The 23,412-nt window shown below is 39.7% G+C and overlaps 1 protein-coding gene across 7 annotated transcripts in view; it reads left to right on the forward strand.

Moving 5' to 3' along the window:
• NPAS2 (neuronal PAS domain protein 2) overlaps positions 1-23,412 on the forward strand; it is a 201,325-nt gene that overhangs the window by 114,125 nt on the left and 63,788 nt on the right. For 6 of the 7 annotated variants that reach the window (XM_077133889.1, XM_077133891.1, XM_077133893.1 and 3 more), the window contains exons 3-4: positions 14,332-14,480; positions 22,520-22,611. In XM_077133889.1, the coding sequence (XP_076990004.1) occupies positions 14,332-14,480; positions 22,520-22,611 (241 nt within the window). Of the gene's footprint in view, positions 1-13,847; positions 14,088-14,331; positions 14,481-22,519; positions 22,612-23,412 lie in introns of those variants that run through there. The other variant, XM_077133894.1, reaches the window with a different exon arrangement.

The following is a 23,412-nucleotide window of genomic DNA, read 5'->3' on the forward strand; positions in this document are numbered from 1 at the left end:
CTCCAGATGGATTCCTAGGCCAGTTAAGTCCTGAAACCCAGAGGGGCCAACCTCTCCAAGAACATCAACTCCATCCCTCTATCCCATATTATTGACAGCCCTTTCCAATATGAAGAAGTTAGGATGGGCATAGCCCAAATACCCCTCAAGACTGGAAGAAGGATCAAAGAAGAAGGAGGTGTTATAACAGAGATGGTAGGTTTTAATAAATGAGTATGACTCCTGAATCATTGTACTGATATTTTTTTACTCTCCAGTGTCTTGGAGCAGCTAGAAAGATAAACCTAAAATTAGGGAAGAGTAACCCATACCTAAGTCTGACTACTTGTAAATTTATTGCTTTGTTGTATATATATTTTATATATATATAAAAGTTTTAAAAAATCAAGACCTAAAACAAAATGGAGAGACATATTGTGTTTATGGATTCAAAGATTCCGAACATAGTAAAGACACCACTTTTCCCCAGGCTGATCAATAGGTTTAATGTATTTTCAACCAAAATCCCAGTGTGATTTTTTTAGATACAAAAAGCTGACTGTAAAATTTAATGGAAAGCAGAGGAACAAGAATAGCCAAAGCATATTTGAAAAAAAAAAAAAAGAATAAAGTTGGAGGAATCAATCACATTATCTGTTTTTAAGAACATATAGTCTTGATCACTGTAATAATCAAGACTGTGGTTTTGATGGTAGATCCATAGATCAATGGAACAAAATAGAGAAACCAGAAATAGACTCGCATAAATGTGATCAGTTGATTTTTTTTTACAAGGTTTTGAAGGCAGTTTAGTGGAGAAAGAATAGTGTTTTTTCAACAAATGAAGTTGAAACAATTGGACAACCATATGCAGAAAAAAAATTAACTTCAGCCTAAACCTTACATGCTATTTTTTTAAAAATAACTAAAAATGGACCATGAATCTAAGTGTAAAATGTAAAACTCTAAATTTCTTAGAAGAAAATATAAGAGATAATCTTCATGACCCGAGATTGCACAGGGGGTTTTCAGACCTGACACTAAAAGCATGATCCATAGAAGAAAAAATTTTTAACTTGGACTTCATCAAAATAAAAAAAAACTTTTATTCCATGAAAGATACTATTAAAAGAATGAAAAGGTGGGCTACATTCTTTATTGTGGTTTGGAACTGTATATATCCCAGACAATCAAGTTATTAAAGCTAATCCATTCCTGTGAGTGCAAACCTTTTTTTTTTTAATTTAATTCACCGAGTTTGTATATTATAGTTAGTCCATATGAGTGAGGCATGATAATGTTTATCTTTTTATTTCTGACATTTCACTCAGCATACAGTCTTTAAGGTTCATTCACCTAGTTGCATGTCTCACAACTTCATTCGTTCTTGCAGCAGCCTAGTAGTCCATTGTATGTATGCACCACAGTTCCCCTTCCTTCCCTCAGTCGTTGTACCCTTAGGCCACATATATCCATTGCAGGTTTCGAATGTTGCTGCCATAAACACCAGTGAGCAAATGTCCATTCATGTCCCCACACTCAGTTCCTCCAGGTATATACTGAGCAGTGGGGCTGCAAGATCATATGGCAGCTCCACCCCTAGCCTCCTGTGGAATAACCACACTACCTTCCAAACTGGTTAGTGCAAACTTTTTGTAAGTAGGTTTTCATGAAGTTACTTCAGTGAAGGTGCCTAGGTGGGTCTTAATCTTCTTATTGGAGTCCCTTATAAACGAATAAATACAGAGAGAGAAAACCATGGAAGCAAGAAGCTGAAAGCAGTGAAACCCGGAAGAGAATGGCGAGACCAGCAGTCACCACCACATGTCTTGCTGTGTGGCAAAGAGCCCAAGGATTGCCAGCAGCCAGTCTTCAGGAAGAAAGCATCACCTTGATGATGCCTTGATTTGAACATTTTTCTCAGCCTCTGTACTGTAAGCTAATAAATTCCCATTTTTGAAAGCCAAACCTTTTATGGTACCTACTTCAGCAACCTAGCAAACTAAAACATTCTAGGAGAAAATATTGATAAATCACCCATCTGACAAAGGATTTGCATCAAACTGTATCAAGAACTGTTAAAACTCAACAATAAGGAAACAAATGATCCAGTTTTAAAATGTGCAAAAAATGTAGGCAGATGCTTCACTAAAGAGGATGTATATACAGATGGCAAGCAAGTATACGAACAGAAGTTCAACATCACTCACCATTAGAGAAGTGTAAACTAAAACCCTGATGAGATACTTCTACAGGACCTCTTAGTTTAGCTAAAATAAAAAATACTGGCAGTACTAAATTCCCAGGAGCCCAGGAGGATGTGGACAACTGCTTCATCCATAACTTATGATGGGAGGTGAAATGGTACAGCCTCTCTGGGAAACAATCAGCAGTTTATTACAAAGTTAAACAGACTTTCCATATGACTCTGCCATCCCAATTCTTGGTATATGCTTCAGAGAATTGAAAACTTAATTTCACACAAAAACCTATACACAAAGTTTATGTCTGCTCTTTTATAATTGCACAAAACTGGAAACAACCAAAATTTCCTCCAGTGGGTCAAAAAATAAGTCATCTTTGATACATCTGTACAATAGAATACTGCTCAGCCATAAAAAAGAAAAAGGTGAAGATAGACAAAAGAATTTGGATGGATCTCAAAGACATTTTGCTGAACAGGAATGACGATCAAAATCTTATATCCTATACTACTGTACTTAGATGACATTCTTGAAAAGACCGGAAGTATAGTGATATAAGTCTAGGGCCTAGAATTGTGACTAGTGATGTGATGGAGTTGAGGGGGTGATAGAACTCTGTCAGTACCCTCACTGAGATGGTGGTTACATGAACTTCTTCATGTGTTAAAATTTATAGAATTGTGCCCTCAAAAGAAAAACTCAAGTTTATTGCATGCTGTCAACATTCTTCTTTCAAGACAGTTAAAAATAGACTGAAACTCATTTGCCTCTGACTCCCATCTTCCTCTCTGCAACTCCCCACGCCACGGTTTCGTTAATGGTGAAACTGGGATTCAGAGAACCTAGAAGTGCAGGGCACTGTTGCACTGTTGGATGGTAGAGCCTCATCTGTCCTTTCTCTGTACTCCATTCCTCTAAGGTGGGTCCTTTCTCCCTTCTCTGGATGTCCTAACAAGTTTCCTCTTTCTGACCATCCATCAAGAACTTGTCCAAGATTTATCAAGAGGCTCAAACCAAATTACTTGGTCTGAGATTTAGGACTCCATGATCCATCTCACTCTTGTTGTCCTTGCTCATCTTGCTTTGCTTTCCCATGTTGCCTCCAACTCTCCTGTCAAGCTTGACTGCTCAGCCTTCCCTTGGACTATGCTCTCCACCACCTGCCCATTCTCCTCTCTTAGGACAACCTCACATGGCTCATCTCCTTCCTTTGTGATCGCTCTTAGCCATTTGTTTAAACTGCTCAACCTAGCCCAAATTACATTCTGCTCATATACTAGCTACTGATGGACAAATTCAATCTATTCCTCTAGGCTTTAAGCTTCCTTTAGATGGAGACCAGGTCATATTCACGTTTGCCTCCACCATAATAACTTTATACAGTACCTTGTCCACAGAAGGCACTAACCAAAGGCTGTAGAATGAAGGATATTCTATCCTGTTTCTAATTACCAAGATCTGGGAAAACTCCTGTCAGAAATGTAAGAGGCCTCTATATCGTCAACATGGAGCTAGACAGTGACTTGTTTCCCCTTCCCTGGAGGTCTGTCCATATGGCACTTAAGAAAGAGACTTTCAGGTCTCCTCAGTGCGTCACTGTTGGTCTCAGTCCCCCAGTATCTTCACTCACATAGGCTTGCTTCTGCCCACAGGGAACAACCCCTAAATCTAAATCCTATGTGGTCATCACAGATTGGCTGGGGCCTTTGCTTTAAGGTGTCCTCAGACGAGAATCCAGGTTGAGGGATATTTCCCCACTCTCCTTACCATGTAGGAAAAAGAAATGTGGTACATTTTACAGTGACTCTTCAAACTTCTTCCTGAAACTGACACACATGCATATACATGCACATGCCATGCGTTTGTTCTTGGCTTTCATTGGCCAAAACAAGTCACATGACCATGCCTACCACCAAGGGACCAGGAAGTACAACCCTGAGTGTCTAGAAGGAAAACTAGAAAGACTTGGTAAATAGCAATTCTGACAAACACAGTGTCATGCTTTTTAAAATCATATAACTGGCCACAGTAATGGGAAGGGACTGCCTCTTCTAGGAGGTGGAGCTCGGGTTGTAGTCTTTTGCCTTCATTTTTCATAGTATCCTTCCCTACAGGGGTTCACAGAAGAACACATACACAGCCATCCTGTTATAGCACCATGCTGATTTTCTACAGGGTGCGTTTAATTTCTGAGCTCTAAACTCAAGCAGCTGGAATTAGTCACTCTCAGTTCTGTGCTCCTAGAACCCTGAGTCCAGATCCCATAGCACATCACATCATCGTGATTCTGGAGAGAGATGAAGACCAGGGCAGTAGGTGCAGTCTTTCCCAGCGCAGGCACTGGAGCTGGCCATCTGCCTGCATCCCAGTGCCACTGCTTCCCACTTGGATGATGGTGGCAAGTTCACAGCCTCTCAGAGCCTCTGCTGCTTTACTTGTGAAATGGAAAACAGAACAGAAGCTACCTTAAAGGGTTATCACGGGTTAAACGAGTTAATACATCCAGAGCACTTAAAATATTGCCTTTAATTGTTCTTATAAAGAATTGGTTTCTGGGGAGAGGCAGGTGAGAATTTTTTCCCATGTGTTAGGAAAGATGTGAAATGGTTTCTATAACTATTGTTTGAATTGGAAATATGTATATGAGCATTGGGCTAGTTTGTTAATTCAATTAACGCCTACATGAAATCCTCCTTGATTGTTCTCGTTATGCTGTTTTGTGAACCTGTGGAAACAAATGCTTTTTATCTTGAAATTTCAACAAACGAAGAGAATATACATAGATTAAGGTATCCTATGTAGCTATGTCATTGTGAATAACAGCTTCTTGCTAAATGCCATTTGATTCCTGTGTTTCCTTTTTTATTACTCTGTTGCCCAAAACCCATCAAAGGAAAGCAAACTTCAGTTTTATAATCTGTATGCCTGAAAGAGGGTACTACCATTTGTTTTATAGAGTTGCTAAAATGATTTGCTTTTATAGGAATCAGATGGTATTATGTCTGTTGTACAATGGTATAATTGGTATATGATGTAACAGGAAACAGTATCATATCATATATTTATAAATTACATAAAGAAATTACTATGTTTCGTGCACTCAAAAATCATGTTCAGATTTTTTTTTTTATTAACGGAAAGAAAAAAAAAAGAAATTAACACAACATTTAGAAATCATACCATTCTACATATGCATTCAGTAATTCTTAACATCATCACATAGATGCATGATCATTGTTTCTTAGTACATTTGCATCGGTTTAGAGGAACTAGCAACACAACAGAAAAAGATATAGAATGTTAATATAGAGAAAAGAAATAAAAGTAATAATAATAGTAAAACAAACAAACAAACAAACAAACAAAGAAACCTATAGCTCAGATGCAGCTTCATTCAGTGTTTTAACATGATTACTTTACAATTAGGTATTATTGTGCTGTCCATTTTTGAGTTTTTGTATCTAGTCCTGTTGCACAGTCTGTATCCCTTCAGCTCCAATTACCCATTATCTTACCCTGTTTCTAACTCCTGCTGGACTCTGTTGCCAATGACATATTCCAAGTTTATTCTCGAATGTCCATTCACATCAGTGGGACCATACAGTATTTGTCCTTTAGTTTTTAGCTGGACTCACTCAGCATAATGTTCTCTAGGTCCATCCATGTTATTACATGCTTCATAAGTTTATCCTGTCTTAAAGCTGCATAATATTCCATCGTATGTATATACCACAGTTTGTTTAGCCACTCTTCTGTTGATGGAGATTTTGGCTGTTTCCATCTCTTTGCAATTGTAAATAATGCTGCTATAAACATTGGTGTGCAAATGTCCGTTTGTGTCTTTGCCCTTAAGTCCTTTGAGTAGATACCCAGCAATGGTATTGCTGGGTCGTATGGCAATTCTATATTCAGCTTTTTGAGGAACCGCCAAACTGCCTTCCACAGTGGTTGCACCATTTGACATTCCCACCAACAGTGGATAAGTGTGCCTCTTTCTCCGCATCCTCTCCAGCACTTGTCATTTTCTGTTTTGTTGATAATGGCCATTCTGGTGGGTGTGAGATGATATCTCATTGTGGTTTTGATTTGCATTTCTCTAATGGCCAGGGACATTGAGCATCTCTTCATGTGCCTCTTGGCCATCCGTATTTCTTCTTCTGGTAGGTGTCTGTTCAAGTCTTTTTCCCATTTTGTAATTGGGTTGGCTGTCTTTTTGTTGTTGAGTTGAACAATCTCTTTATAAATTCTGGATACTAGACCTTTATCTGATATGTCATTTCCAAATATTATCTCCCATTGTGTAGGCTGTTTTTCTACTTTCTGATGAAGTTCTTTGATGCACAAAAGTGTTAAATTTTGAGGAGCTCCCATTTATTTATTTCCTTCTTCAGTGCTCTTGCTTTAGGTTTAAGGTCCATAAAACCGCCTCCAGTTGTAAGATTCATAAGATATCTCCCTACATTTTTCTCTAACTGTTTTATGGTCTTAGACCTAATGTTTAGATCTTTGATCCATTTTGAGTTAACTTTTGTATAAGGTGTGAGATATGGGTCTTCTTTCATTCTTTTACATATGGATAGCCAGTTCTCTAGACCCCATTTATTGAAGAAACTGTTCTGTCCCAGGTGAGTTGGCTTGACTGCCTTATCAAAGATCAAATGTCCATAGATGAGAGGGTCTATATCTGAGCTCTCTATTCGATTCCATTGGTCGATATATCTGTCTTTATGCCAATACCATGCTGTTTTGACCACTGTGGCTTCATAATATGCCTTAAAGTCCGGCATCGCAAGACCTCCAGCTTCGTTTTTTTTTCCTCAAGATGTTTTTAGCAATTCGGGGCAACCTGCCCTTCCAGATAAATTTGCTTATTGGTTTTTCTATTTCTGAAAAATAAGTTGTTGGGATTTTGATTGGTATTGCATTGAATCTGTAGATCAGTTTAGGTAGGACTGACATCTTAATTATATTTAGTCTTCCAATCCATGAACACGGTATGCCCTTCCATCTATTTAGGTCTTCTGTGATTTCTTTTAGCAGTTTTTTGTAGTTTTCTTTATATAGGTTTTTTGTCTCTTTAGTTAAATTTATTCCTAGGTATTTTGTTCTTTTAGTTGCAATTGTAAATGGGATTCGTTTCTTGATTTCCCCCTCAGCTTGTTCATTACTAGTGTATAGAAAAGCTACAGATTTTTGAATGTTGATCTTGTAGCCTGCTACTTTGCTGTACTCATTTATTAGCTCTAGTAATTTTGTTGTGGATTTTTCTGGGTTTTCTATGTATAGTATCATATCGTCTGCAAACAGTGATAGTTTTACTTCTTCCTTTCCAATTTTGATGCCTTGTATTTCTTTTTCTTGTCTAATTGCTTTGGCTAGAACTTCCAACACAATGTTGAATAATAGTGGTGATAGTGGACATCCTTGTCTTGTTCCTGATCTTAGGGGGAAAGTTTTCAATTTTTCCCCATTGAGGATGATATTAGCTGTGGGTTTTTCATATATTCCCTCTATCATTTTAAGGAAGTTCCCTTGTATTCCTATCTTTTGAAGTGTTTTCAACAGGAAAGGATGTTGAATCTTGTCAAATGCCTTCTCTGCATCAATTGAGATGATCATGTGATTTTTCTGCTTTGATTTGTTGATGTGGTGTATTACATTAATTGATTTTCTTATGTTGAACCATCCTTGCATACCTGGGATGAATCCTACTTGGTCATGATGTATAATTCTTTTAATGTGTTGTTGGATACGATTTGCTAGAATTTTATTGAGGATTTTTGCACCTATATTCATTAGAGAGATTGGTCTGTAGTTTTCTTTTTTTGTAATATCTTTGCCTGGTTTTGGTATGAGGGTGATGTTGGCTTCATAGAATGAATTAGGTAGTTTTCCCTCCACTTTGATTATTTTGAAAAGTTTGAGGAGAGTTGGTACTAATTCTTTCTGGAATGTTTGATAGAATTCACATGTGAAGCCATCTGGTCCTGGACTTTTCTTTTTAGGGAGCTTTTGAATGACTAATTCAATCTCTTTACTTGTGATTGGTTTGTTGAGGTCATCTATTTCTTCTTGAGTCAAAGTTGGTTGTTCATGTCTTTCCAGGAACCCGTCCATTTCATCTAAATTGTTGTATTTATTAGCGTAAAGTTGTTCATAGTATCCTGTTATTACCTCCTTTATTTCTGTGAGGTCAGTAGTTAAGTCTCCTCTTCCATTTCTGATCTTATTTATTTGCATCCTCTCTCCTCTTCTTTTTGTCAGTCTTGCTAAGGGCCCATCAATCTTATTGATTTTCTCATAGAACCAACTTCTGGTCTTATTGATTTTCTCTATTGTTTTCATGTTTTCAGTTTCATTTATTTCTGCTCTAATCTTTGTTATTTCTTTCCTTTTGCTTGCTTTGGGATTAGTTTGCTGTTCTTTCTCCAGTTCTTCCAATTGGACAGTTAATTCCTGCATTTTTGCCTTTTCTTCTTTTCTGATAAAGGCATTTAGGGCAATAAATTTCCCTCTTAGCACTGCCTTTGCTGTGTCCCATAAGTTTTGATATGTTGTGTTTTCATTTTCATTCGTCTCTAGGTATTTACTAATTTCTCTTGCAATTTCTTCTTTGACCCACTCGTTGTTTAAGAGTGTGTTGTTGAGCCTCCATGTATTTGTGAATTTTCTGGCACTCCGCCTATTATTGATTTCCAACTTCATTCCTTTATGATCCGAGAAAGTGTTGTGTATGATTTCAATCTTTTTAAATTTGTTAAGACTTGCTTTGTGACCCAGCATATGGTCTATCTTTGAGAATGATCCATGAGCACTTGAAAAAAAGGTGTATACTGCTGTTGTGGGATGTAATGTCCTATAAATGTCTGTTAAGTCTAGCTCATTTATAGTAATATTCAGATTCTCTATTTCTTTACTGATCCTCTGTCTAGATGTTCTGTCCATTGATGAGAGTGGTGAATTGAAGTCTCCAACTATTATGGTATATGTGTCTATTTCCCTTTTCAGTGTTTGCAGTGTATTCCTCACGTATTTCATTGTTCAGATTTTTCCACCTTGTTTCGATCTTTGCAGATAACCGATGTTTGAGCCTTGCTTATCAGCACAGAGTATTTTTAATATGGATTTCTAATTCTAAACTCTGTTCCATTGAAAGCAATTAGAAAATCCTTCCAGTGCCAGTTATTCCCCATTAATATGTGTTTGCTCTTAAATTTTATTGTTGTAATAAAGAAAGTTTTAACCAAAGAATATGGAAATAATATATTCATTTTCCCTGGGTTATGATATAATTAATGTATTTTTAAAATGAATGTTTATCACTATAATTCTAAAGCAAATTTTTAAGTGTTCCAAGAATTTGCTGGAAGAAGGAATTTTATCTAAAACTATTTTAATATATGGTATAGCAGTAATTTCAAATTTAAGAATTTAACAGTTATAAACTGTTAGCTTCTCTGTAATGTCTGGAAATAAATACAATTTATTATTAGTTTCTACAGATACTAATTTTTAAATAGAGTAAGCAAGTTGAATTTAACATGAATAACTCCCAACAATTTTCAGTTTGTTTTGCCATAGTTTAACTTTGTGTGTTCATCACCCATCAGTTATTTGTGAGGGTGTTTCTTCTATATGAATATTGTTTCATATATGTTTGGGAAAAATTGTAGCTAAACATTTCATTGTCCCCAAGTCTGCAAAAGAGGAACAATTCTATTGCTTTGTCTTGCTTATTGTCATTAAATCATTACTTTTGCATTAAAAAAAAAATAACTTTACATGATGAGTACCCAGCACATGTTACCTATTATTGCCAAACTTTCCAAGATTTCCAATGATAGGCACTTCGGAGAAGATAACTGTGCCTCTTTCATCCTTGCATTTAGAATCAGAGACTGAGGCTTGTATCTACAACATAAATTTTCACACACACACACTCTCGCTCTCTTTCCCTTTCCCTCTTTCTTCCTCACCCTTTCTCCTTCTCCCTTTCTTTCACTTAAACTCAATGATAAGAAGATAACTCAATTAAAAAGTGAGCAGAAGATTTGAACAGACAGTTCTCCAAAGAATATATATGAATGGCTATTAAGCATGTAAAAAGAAGTTGCACATCTCTAGCCATCTGAAAAATGCAATTTAAAACCACAGTGAAAGGAGTGCAAGGGTAGTCCAGTGGTAGAATTCTTGCCTGCCATGTGGGAGACCCAGGTTTGATTCCCAGCTCATGTATTTCCCATTAAACAAACAAGCAAACAAATAAAACAAACAATGAAAATTCAACAAATGGTGCTGCAATAACGGGATACTCACATGGAAAAAGAATGAAATGTGACCCCACCATACAGTATGTAAAAATATATAAATAAAATTAGAATGAAATAACACAACACACCCACTAGAATGACTGAAGTGGAAGAGACTGACATAACCACATGTTGGCAAGCATATGTGGAGCAACTGGAACTTGCATATGTTGCTGGTGGGAATGCAGAAATATATAGCTACTTTGCATAACAGCATGGTAGTATCTTCTAAAGTGAAACATACATTTATAATATGACCCGGCAATTTCACACGTATGTATTTATCCAGTTGTGCCAGTTTGAAACTGTTGTGTGCCCCAGAAAATCTATGTCCTTTAATCCTGATTCAGTATTGCAGGTTGGAGATGTGACTTACCCATTTGTGGATTGGATCTTTTGATTAGGTGGATCACCCAAGGTGGGTCACTTACTAGAGTCCTTTAAGAGGACTTTAAGAGGAAACCATTTTGGAAAATGCTTCAGAGCTGACACAAACACAAGAGACCTTTAGAGATGCGGCAGAACAACATCCCTGGGGAAGATTTTTAAAATGAAAAGTCAGGAGAGAAAAGTAGCAGACATCACCGCATACCTTCTTAACTAACAGGGAAACCCCAAACCTCATCAGCCTTTTCTTGACTCAAGGTATTTTTCTATGGATCCCTTAGTTGGACATCTTTATGGCCATAGAAATGTAAACTTGTAATATAATAAATTCCCCTTTTAAAGAGCTGTTCCATTCCTGGTATTTTGCATTCCAGCAGTGTCATGGTCAGGTTCATGTGTCAACTTGGCCAGGTGATGGTACCTGTTTGTCTGGTGGGGCAAGTGCTGGCCTGTCTGTTGCTATGAGGACATTTCATAGAGTTAAATCATGATCACGTCAGCTGCATCCACAGCTGATTTCATTTGTAATCAGCCAAGGGGAATGTCTTCTGTAATGAGTGGTGCTTAATCTAATCACTGGAAGCCTTTTTAAGGAGGATTCAGAAGAGGCTCTCTTCTTGCTTCAGCTGGCAAGCCTCTTCTGTGGAGTTTATCCACACCCTCCATTGGAATCATCAGCTTCACAACCTTCCATACGGATTTTGGACTCTATGGTCCCATGGTTATGTGACACACTTTTATAAATTCTATATTTATTGATATTTCCTGTTGATTCTGTTTCTCTAGAGAACCCTAGCTAATTACAGGCAGCTTCAACAAACCAATACACCAAGAGAGATGAATATATATATAGAATGCACAAAGGCTTATACATAAATATTCAAGATAGCACATGAATATTTGTAACAGCATTACTCTTAGTGTCCCAAAACTGGAAACCACCCAAATGTCCATTAACTGGTAAATGGATAAACAGACTGTGATATATTCATACAATGGAATACTTCTTAGCAAAAAGGAGTTAAATATTAATATATACAGCAACATGGATCTCCCAAACTGTGCTAAATGAAAGTTCAAAGACTGTAGACTATGTGATTTTATGTATATGTAATTCTAGAAAAGGTGAAATTGAAGAGACAGCATCTTAGTGGTTGCCTGTGACCGTAGTGGAGACACAAGACAACTTTTTAGGCTAGGAGAACCGTTGTTCACCTGACCTTGGTGATGGTTACACAGTTAGCAAAACTCATCAAACTTTACACATAAAATGGGTCAATATTACTCAACATAAATAATATCTCAAAAAGAAAAGAAGACATGTAGAAACCCAGAGGCTGTGCATGCTTGTCCGGCTGGCTTGTGTATGGTGATCTTGGTGCCCACTGAGCAGGCCTCTTCCTGTGTAACCAGGTCAGTGCAGGCTTGTTTTCTTTCTCTTGCCTGAGAGCTGTGAATCCAGCTGGTGTTGACCGATTTCCAGCAGGCCTCACAGTGTGTCCCAGGCAGAGCCTGACAGAAGCAAGCCTGTGTTTCTGGCACTAATAAGTCTTCATCGTATTCTCTGCCAGGCGATATTTGTAGTCATTACACCCAACTGAAGGAGAGAACAGAGTATTAATGAGCTGGGTGTTATCAGCTCACAAATAATTTATAATGGGCAAACTAGGACAGGAACAGAGCTTTTTTTTGGCAAAGGAGGCCACACACGTCACTGTTTATATCTAGGCCAAAAAATTATTTATAATGCATAGACAGTCACTCAGAAGTTAAAAGGTTCCATTCTTTTCTACCATGTGTTTGAACACTCTGCTTTTCACCTTGGCTTGCGAAAAGGCACTTTAGCATCTTATTCCTGTACCTGTAATCAGTCTGTGATTGTACAAGAACATATGTGATGATGGCTACTCAGCTAAGAATGAGGCCTTTCTAGAATCCCTTTAAGAATTTTAGATCCTCCCAAAATGCAAGAACAGATAGGAATGACGGGGGGGGGGGGGGGGGGGGGAACAGGAAATGGAGAAGACCCTGAGGACAGGTTAGTGGTCGTGCATTTTAGATGAGATTTGAAGAATTGTCCAGGTTTTATCAGCAAACAGTACAAACTAAGATATCGGAATGAAATTGGTTGTGAACGTGTGTGTTGAAGTAAAGCCACGTTGTATGCAATGAGGCAGTCTAGGAAAGGATATTTAGAACGTGTCCAAATGTTTCCAAAGGCTGTCCAGGGAAGCAAAGCTTCTTTTGATACGGACACCTCCCCCAAGGCAGGTAAATCCCTCTACTTGACCCTCTTGAGGCGGTTGTCAAAAACCACCAGTCCCCTCTGTCCTGCTCACCCATTGTCCATTGGCCTCATGATGATAAGTCAGTTTCTCAGGAACCTTGTTACCAAGACCAAGAAGTGCAGGAACAGCAGGCAGAAGTGTTTGACAGGCCCTCTGGTAGTGGCTTCTGTTCTCTCTCAGTGAGCTGACCTTCTGGAACAAATCCATTCTGTGTGAGTTTCGGAGAGGTGGGCCAGCTCCCCATGGTGGGCTGACCCTGTAAAGCTGAGAGCCAGCCCTTGTGTCTGTGAGACTCATTAAAGATCAAGGAACCTTGAGAAGCATTGGGTCCAAGACTTCTCAGAGGAGAGAATGCGATCCTTGTTTTGTGGTCTCTTAGAGGAGCCCCTATAGCCATGGTTTCCTTACCCAGTTCCGGGGAATCCTAGGATTCCTCAGAGGTGCCTTGGAGGCTCCATGGGGGTTGGCAGGGCCCAGGGAAGATCCCCTTTCCTCAAACTGAGCAGTTCCACATTCACCTGTCCTTCAGATGTTCTCAGTATATTAGATTGTTTTTAAAAGGGTTCAGTTGCTCTTAGCAGCTTAACATTCGCATGCAGTTCATGTCATGTGTTGGTCCTTGGTTGGGTATGGCTGGTCTCCCCAGTAGGAGACTCCCCAGCAGTGACCAGAACATTTGCCCTGGGGGGCACTGGCCCCTGTGAGACACTCAAGACATGTGGCTACCCTTTGTGACTTGGCACCAGAGGGCAGGATGCTCTGGGCTGGAGGGGATGTGGTTTGGCTGTTTCATTAGCTGAGGAAGGGGCTCAGTGAAGCTGCCTGGATGGCAGCCATCTTAATAAACTACATCTGTTTGTCCCTGAAGGTTAAAGCTCTGAAACCTGAGGGAGCAGCATCTGGTGACTGAGCTAATCTCTGTAAGGCTTTTCATCTGAGTCAGAACTTACTATTAATGGTTTCTCTCTTTGTGGCCAAGAGTCTAACAGAACATTTTTCTGTCCCCGTGACTCAGCTCTGAAATGTGGCTAACGTTGCATTGCCTGAAAGAGCTTTGACAGAATATTCGCAACAGAGCACACGCTGATACAAAGGGCCTCGGTTTCATAACAAAGGCTTTATGGAGTGGAATGTTCTGGTAACCTGTGTGTTTCATGTTTACAGAGCTTCACGAAACAAGTCTGAGAAGAAGCGTCGGGATCAGTTCAATATTCTCATCAAAGAGCTCAGTTCCATGCTTCCCGGCAATGCGCGGAAAATGGATAAAACCACCGTGCTGGAAAAGGTCATTGGATTTTTGCAGAAGCACAATGGTAAAGGTTACACTTGTCTCCAATTTTCTTCCATTCCTGTCCTTTTCATGTGGTGATGACTTCATCAGTCAGGTCTTCCTGGTTCATTCCCTCTCCCCACCAAGGCCTGGTCCCACCAGCTGTGGTTCCAGAGACACTCCACTCTCTAAAATAGCCCCATCTGCAGCAGGTTTGGGAGAGTGCAGCCACCTCCCAAACTGCTTTTATTAGGCAGAGGACACAGCACCCAGCTTGAGCACAGTGGCATTAACAGTGGGAGCATCTTGACTTAAAATGTCTGGAGCAAGTAGTGCAAGGGTAGCGCAGTGTTAGAATTCTCACCTACCAAGCCGGAGACCTGGGTTTGATTCTCAGAGCCTGCACATGCCAAAAAAAAAAAGAGTTTGGAGCCAAGTGGTTTTCATTCTGCCCTGAACAGATGCCATATCTCAAATTCTCACTTTCCCACTGGACCAGCCTGTACTGGTTTCTCCATCCATCTCTGCCATCACCCCTAAACATTAGGGCTTCTGAGCTACACCATGAAAAAAGATAAATTGAAAATAAATAATTCACTTAGTAACAAATCATTCTTTTTAAATTTAGATTCATTCGTGTGTCATAAAATTCACTATTTTAAAGTATACAACAGTTCAGTAATTTTTAATATATTCACAAGATTTTGTGACCATTGCCACTCCATTGTGTACCCATTCCCCACTCCCCTCTGATCCCAGAATCACTCATTAACTTTCTATTTCTCTGGATTTTCCTAATCTAGACATTTCAAATAAATGGAAGCATGCAGTTTTATGCATGGCTTCTTTCATTTAGCATCCATATTGTAACATGTATCAGTACTGCGTTACTGTTTATAGCTGAATAATACTTCACTGTATGTGTATACCACATTTTTAATCCATTCATCAAACAACACTTGGGTTGTTCCCACATTTTAGCTTTATGAATAATGCTGCTATGAACATTCATGCTTTTGTGTCAACATGTTTTCAGTTCTCCTGGTTATTGAAACTTAGGAGTAGAATTGCTAAGTCATATAGTAACTATCTGAGAAATTGCCACACTGTTTCCCAAAGTGGCTATACCATTTTACATTCCCACCAGCAATGTATGAGGGTTCCAGTTTATCCATATCTTCACCAAATTTTTACTGTCCTTTTAAAAATTATTATTATGGCATGCCTACCAGGTGTTAAGTAGTATCTCACTGTGCTTTTGATTTGCATTTTCTCTAATGTTGTTGAGCTTTTTAGGTAGTTATTGGCCACTTGTTTATCTTATTTGGTTAAATGTCTATTCAATTCATTTGCCCGTTTTTAATTGGGTTAGTTGTCCTTTTGTTGTTGAATTGTTCTTTTTATGTTCTGGACACTAAACCATTATCAGACATATGATTTGCAAATATTTTCTTCCATTCTTTTTACTTTCTTAGTGATAGCCATTGCACAAAAAGGTTTTATTTTGATGAAATCCACTATATATGAATATTTCTCCTTTGGCTGCTTGCATTTTGGTTTACATCTATTTTTTCTTCTAAAAGTTTTATAGTTTTAACTCTTATATTTAGGTGTTTGATCTATTTTGAGTTCAGTTTTTTATGTGTTGAGAGAGAGGGGTCCAAATTCATCTACTTACAGGTGGATATCCAGTTGTTCCAGCACTCCACTCCTTTTGTTTTTAATAGCCTAAGTTAAATTATCACAAAGCAAACATAGCTAGGGATCCAACAACCAAGTCAAGAAATAGAAGCTGTTCTAGTTTGCTAGCTGCCAGAAAACAATATACCAGAAATGGAATGGCTTTTAGAAAGGGGAATTTAAGGGTGCATGGGTGGTTCAGTGGTAGAAGGCTCACCTTTCATGTGGGAGACCTGGGTTCGATTCCCTGACCATGCGCCCCAAAACGGGGGGGGGGGGGTGGGGGTGGAATTTAACAAGTTGCAGGTTTGCAGTTCTAAGGCCATGAAAATGTCCCAGTTAAAGCAAGTCTATAAAAATGTCCAAATTAAGGCACCAACAAGAGGTTACCTTCACTCAAGAAAGCGGGATGAAGTTCAGGTTTCTCAACTGAAAAGGCACGTGGCGAACATGGCGATGTCTACTAGCTTTCTCTCCAGGCTTCTTGTTCCATAAAGCTCCCATGGGGACATATTCTTTCATCTCCAAAATTCTCTGTCTGCATGGGCTCTCCTGGTTCTTGTGGCTTTAAAAGGTACTCTCTCCAAAATGTTTCCTCTTTTAAAGGATTCCAGTAAACCTGGAATAGGTGGAGTCACATCTCCCTCTAATCAAAAATTAGTACCCATAATTGGATGAGTCAGTCTCCGTGGAGATGATTTAATCAGGTTTCCAGCCTCATTACTAAATAGGGATTAAAAGAAAGGCTGCTGCTGCAAAGTGGGATTAGTATTAAAACATGGCTTTTCTAGGGTACATAAATCCTTTCAAATTGGCACAGAAGCCTCAGCAATGGATGTCCCTCTGCTTTCCCAGTGGTGAACTGCGTTCTAGCTTTATACCATAGGTTGCTGTAGCATGTTTGGGGATTTACCAGATGGAATCATACAGTATGCACATGATGTTTGTGAGATTCATCCCTGTGACTGGATGTCATGCTCATTCATTTTCATTGTCATATAGTGTTCCAGCATAGAAATTGACCACTCAAGTCTGTCCCTGAACATATGTCTCCCTCAAGTCATCCTCTCTCCCTTTTACTCTCTTTTAAACCCTGGTACCTTTTAGCACTGGCTACACCTACCATGAAACACATAGGTGGATGGTACTAAAAAACAAAAAATCAAGGAATAGTTATGAGGATTCCAGAGCTATTAACAAGCAGGAGAAGCAGAATTCTTTTTTTCTTAACCACGACACCAAACATAAAGTCAGAAATGTCAGAATTATTGAGGAAATAATTATAGTTCGTGTGTGCCTGGTAATGCTTTTCTTTCACTGAACATTTTCCTAGACAAGATGATTTCATGGAAGAGGGCACAGCTAGGACATTGAAAGTTTATTATACTTCTTATACTTTTATTATTTCTTTGGTGAGTGTGTGTGTGTGTGTGTATATATATATATGTATATATATAGTATGACAGTAATTATATATCCTCCCTTCTCCTCCCCCTTCCCCAGTGCTGCCTAGGAGAGAGTAAAGAATGTGTTAATTGCTTTTGTGGAGAAACAGGGAAGAGCAATCAAGTGGGATTGCAATAAAGTATTGCAGTAGTCTTAGATTGCCCTAATAATTTAATCAGAATAGTTTTATTTCCTAAACAATGAGTTAGCCAAGTGAAATAGCAGGTTGGTTTGATTGCCAAGATATTTCATGCAAATTACTCAAACGAGGTCTGGCCACTAAGCAGCAGGACAGCTGTTAAATAGGACAACTGGGGTCAAGTTCAGTGAGACATTTATGCTCGGCTCTTTCTGCTGTGGAATTACAGAATTATCACCTCTGGGATCAGGAAAGGATCAGAAATGCAGCCTCCTAACCCCTGGAGTGCCTGTTTCCTTCTTGCCTTCTTTGTGAGAAGTGCACAAGGCACTTAAATGCCACCAGCATCGCTCCGGCGTCTCACTTACTTCATGATTCAGTGTTCAAAAGAAGGCAGAAAACCCATGGTACATATTATGGAGAAATACAGTGGTTGGACCAAATTTGGATTAATGCAGGAAAATAATCCTTCTTCCTTTACTTATTATACAAATTGTCATGGAATCTTCTGATGTCTGGAGTAGAGAGGAACCATGGTCAGCATTTATTCAGGACTCTCTGGGAGCAAGGCACTGTTCTAAGGGCTCTAGATATAGTAACCCATCTAAGCTTCACAGCAGCCCTTTGCGTTGGTACCATTTCACAGATGAGGCATGCTGAGGCATAAGGTATGGAATCTGGAGCCAGACAGTCTGTCTCTAGAGCCCAAGTTTTTAATCACTGTACCGTACTGCTTCTCCACAAGGGGTAACTGATGGAGTGCTTGTATTCTAGCTACAGTGTATGCCCCTTTGGTTCTCAGCCTTGGCTGCCCATTAGAATCACCTAAGAAGATTTTTAATAATACCTGTAACTGGAATGGTCATACACCACAAACTAGTACATCGCGTCTCTAGGCTGGAAGCCTAGTGGCTCACCTCACTTGAGAGAGAGATGACTGTCAGACTCAGGAATTTTGAAAGCCAGTTGATATCAAGTTGGTTGCTTGAAATCAGCCATGGTGGAAATATTTCCCACAGAATAAGCAGCCACTACAGGTAGGTTTTTTTGTTGTGGGAATGGAGAGACTTTTACTAGCACATGACTGGGTGAGGCCCAGGCATCAGTATTTTTAAAGCTGCCCTGGGGAGAAAAAATATGGAACTATTAAACTGTTCCATCAGGAAAACCCCTAATACTGTGTCAAACATTAGGGACACCCAAATGAGTAGGCCAAGCCCTTGATCTTGAGGCTTGCTCTTGTGAAATGCATGTATATAGCGGAGAAGCTTAGCTACCTATAGTTAATGCCTAAGAGTCACCTCTAGAGGACCTCTTTTGTTGCTCAGATGTGGCCTCTCTCTAAGCCTAACTCTTCAAGTGAAACCATTGCCCTTCTTGCTACGTAGGAGATGACATCCAGGGGTGAAAGTCTCCCTGGCGGCATGGGAGGTGACTCCCAGGATTGAGCCTGGCCCTGGCACCATGGGATCAACATTGCCATCCTGACCAAAAGGGGGGAAAGAAGTGTAACAAATAAGATATCAGTGGCTGAGAGAGTTCAGATAAAGTCAAGAGGCTACTCCGAAAGTCACTTTTAAGAAAGATTTCGTTAGCCAAAACCATTCCTGCCAATCCTAAAGAACACCTAGGGCAATATATAAGAGTCTATGAAGGTTTCGTGCACTAGTGTAACTTTCCAGAAACCTACAACCTCCAGATGGATCCCTGGAACATGTAAGTCCTGAAATGCAGAGGGGCCAGCCTTTCCAGAACATCAGTTAGTTCCCTCCCCATCCCATATTATCAATAGTCCCTTTCAACTGTTAAAGGCAGTAGCCCTTCTAACTCAGTAAGTTAGAAGGGGCATAGCCCAGATACTTCTAAAGAGTGGGAGAAAAATCAAAGGTGATAGTGGAGTTATACAGAGAAGGTAGAGTTTAACAAATTGAGTATGATTGCTGAATCATTATATTGATATTTATCATAGTCTTCAGTACCTTAGAGCAGCTAGAAGAAAAAACCTAAAATTGTGGAATTGTAACCCATACCAAACTCTGAAATCTCTTCTACAACTAATTGTTGTGATATGTTTTGAAATTCACTGCTTTGTTATATATATGTTATTTTTCACACACACACACACAGAAAGTCAATTGTGATGATAAATGCACAACTATATGAAAAAAAAGAAAAAACGCACCAGGGTCTCAAACTGCAAATTTAGCCAGTTAAAGGGAGACCAGGTGATAAGTGAGTAAAGATGGCCAGGTCCAGGTGATTGTTACGGTCAGCTAGCCCTTTCTTTCCTTGAGCACCCCTATTTTCTCAGCAGAGGAGACAGGTCTTCATCATGGCATGCATAGTTATTCTCTGTGAAGAAACCCAAAACAGAGTAATGATCTGACCGTGTTTCTTTATAGAGGAATTTTATGTTGACAGTATCTTTTACAAGAGAGAAATCCCTAAATTGTGTCACTAGCAGGACACTTTGGATATTCTTATCCAGGCTTATTGAGGTGTCACTTCTGAGGCTGGGTTCACTTCCTGTCAGAGTCTCAGGCTGATTTAATGTCATTCTCTCCCAGCACCAAATCCTAGTTCTCATTCTTGCCCCCTTTAACGTGAAGAAAAAGAATTTCACAGAATGAGTGAGAAGAAATGTCCTGTTGCACAAGGGAATATTTACCCAAACCAGCAGTAGAGTTTCTGCCCTCTTTTCCAGACTTTTCTTTAACCATCTACTGTTCCTTGTTCAAGTATAGCAGGAGTAATTGGGGGACAGGGGTGGCACTCTGGGTACAAATGCAGTGTGTCCTAAGGTCAGTATTTGGGGTTGGCTGTTAGTTCCTGGATAGATGACTCTCAGGTATTTTTATTTCCCTCACTGTTAAGAATCCTGCCCTGTTATCCATGGCTTATGATACTGGTCACATCAGATGCTAGTGAAGACATGATTAGAATACTGCGTTGTATTCCCCATGTCCAGTGTTTTGTTTTAACTTACTTTGTAACATCTTATCTATCTATTAAAAATTTTTAATACTATAAATTTAGCCTTAACTTCCAAGGAATATAATCAAATTATTGAAATACAAAGTGAATGAAATGGCTGATGCCAGTGATTAGAAAGTATCCAGACAAACAACCTGACCTCCAAGAACTTAGGTAAAAGAAATGGTCTTTCATTTTCCTCCACCACCGAGTCAAATGAACCTCTTTCTCTGTGAAATGTGTGCTTCCAGAAAGACTGTTGAGCTTGATCCTAATGGTCAAAAAATTTTTACAGATAAATGTCTGTGCTGAGAAGAAGCAGGAGGGTGCTTATGGGGTTAAATCATTAACACATCTTCAGACCATTGCTTTTCTGACTGGTTAAGCTGGCAACCATTTGTTTGAGGAACTGGGTCTTTTGCCCTCTTTTCCTTGCCTTGGTTGCCACACCAAAATGAACTGTGGCCAAGATGGGTGGTGACACCCTGCCTCGGCTTCCCTTGATGCCTTTCACCGCGGGCACCCTCTGGCAGCACCCAGCTCTGGGAGGTTTCCCACACATGGGGCCTCGGCAGTGGGCACTTGAGCCATGTAGTGAACTGACTGGTGGTCAGGCACATCTCCTCTCCTGGGTCTCCTCCTGGGTTCAGTCGCCAGAGGCTGCTACAGGCTCTTTTGTGCTCCTTTAAAATCATGATAAACAGAAACCTAAATTCATATTGAAACAGAAGCACCTTGTTCTTTCTGGGATTTCAAAGTAAGAAACCTTCTCTGTAGAGCTGAGCATGGAGGGAACTTTGGGTAATTGAATACGGGAAGGTCTGCAGGGCCTTGTGTAGCTGCTGTATGACAGAATGCCCTCTCCAGACTCCACAGAAGTGCTGTGACTAAACCATAGGGTCAGAGGAGAGAGCCTTTCAAGGTTTCTCCTAGTTTAAAGTTTATAAATTATCTGCCTGGACAATTTACATATTCTAAGAAGTTATTGAACACATGAATTTTTCTTAGCAGTAAGATAAACAACCTTCAAGATTCCTCTTACTACGTAGAATAGAATGAAATAGTGGGTTAAGATGAAGGAGGAGAAACTGAAGGAAAAACATTCAGTGTCATGTTTGAGCTACCTATAGTAAACTTGTCAAAGATAATTTAATAACATAACAAGTCATTCTTTCAAAAATGCAGAATAACTGAAGTATCTCCAGTGACTGTTGAATTTACAAACCTGGATATTGCCTTCAGTACTAGGCAGTTGTGTGAAACATTAACCCATAAAAGTTATGTGAATAGTACGTGCTGGCCTTAAAACCAGCTAGGTAACATGTATCTGCATAGCACATTACACCTCAGTAACCAGAAGTGCTGAAAAACACATTATACTCTGCAGAGACCCAGTGGGTTGCTTACCACCAACCTCAGATGTTTGTAGAAAATTCCAGATCTCTGATGTACTTCACTGTACCTTGGTCATGAAGAAGCAGCTGAAGAAGGTGTCCTAGCACCCCAGTCTTCATTCCTGTTGCCTTGGCAGGTGTCTGATGATGGGGACTCTGTCATGGGGAAATTTGAGAGTCTGGAGCCCCCCGCAAGCAACAGGCCCCACACCCCTGCACAGAGTGGGACATTCACTTCCCCGAAGCTTCCTGAGAGGGGTGTCAGCATCACGGGTGTTTTTAAGCACACAAAAGTTCCCAGTTCTCAGAAATCAGGGTAATGTATTTCCTCAGATTGGCTTCTTTAGTTGAACTACACAGACATTTATATAAAATTGTATAGAAATAAAATGTGCTTTGTAATTCAGTTTTCTTGGTACCCTTGAATATAAGCTTATTTGTATTTTTTAGAGGTCTCAGCGCAAACGGAAATCTGTGACATCCAACAGGACTGGAAGCCTTCATTCCTCAGTAACGAAGAATTCACCCAGCTGATGTTGGAGGTGAAAATGCGCTTTCCAATTAGCTTAATCGGTTGCAAAGTAAAATGTGGCTACTTGTCCCAGATAAGATCCTGGGCCTAAAGTAAACATCTATTCCTGACCTAAGAAAGAGGTTTTGACACAGATTGAAACTCTGCATGCTCTTGCTTATGTTTTCTGTATTGAGTTGGGTGATAGAACAAGCCCCAGGGTGAACATGATGGTGTGCCATTGCATCTCATCACTGCAGGGAGAGCCCCCCAGCCAGAGGACCCCTAATGGGGGTGCCAGCAGGAGGGTGGAGTTGGAGGGCACTGACGCAAGGGGGAGGTGGGTGGGCAGATTATACATTAGCCCATGCAGTCCTACAGCTCAGAGTCTCCTCTTTAGAATGCAGTGATTCTGTTTTTTTCCAGTAGCAGGAACACATTTTGAAAGTAAAAATCTTCTTTTAAAGTATGCTTCTAACTTGAGCCCGTATTAGACCAACGTGGCATCTGTGTGTCGACCATAAGTAAACCGCATGCCTCTCCGACCAACATGCACCCTCTCTGTGCCAAGGAACATGCACACGTTTTTCCCCCCTGAAAGGTCACATACCTGTGCTCATCTTGGGGGCCATTTTTGTGAAAACCTTGCTGACCTGAGAGAGTGGCTCTCCTCCTCAGCATCGTGTATTTATAGAGGGGTGAGACTGTTCTGTCACAGATGAGCACGAGTCTCTAGGAAAACATCTAGCTTGGTGTCCTGACATCTAAACTGGGGATAGGGACAGCAAAGCACCTTGACTTTGGGTGCAAGACAGTGGGTGGGGTGTAGAGA

Source organism: Tamandua tetradactyla, chromosome 17 (genome assembly GCF_023851605.1).
Source record: "Tamandua tetradactyla isolate mTamTet1 chromosome 17, mTamTet1.pri, whole genome shotgun sequence".
Taxonomy (NCBI): Eukaryota; Metazoa; Chordata; class Mammalia; order Pilosa; family Myrmecophagidae; genus Tamandua; species Tamandua tetradactyla.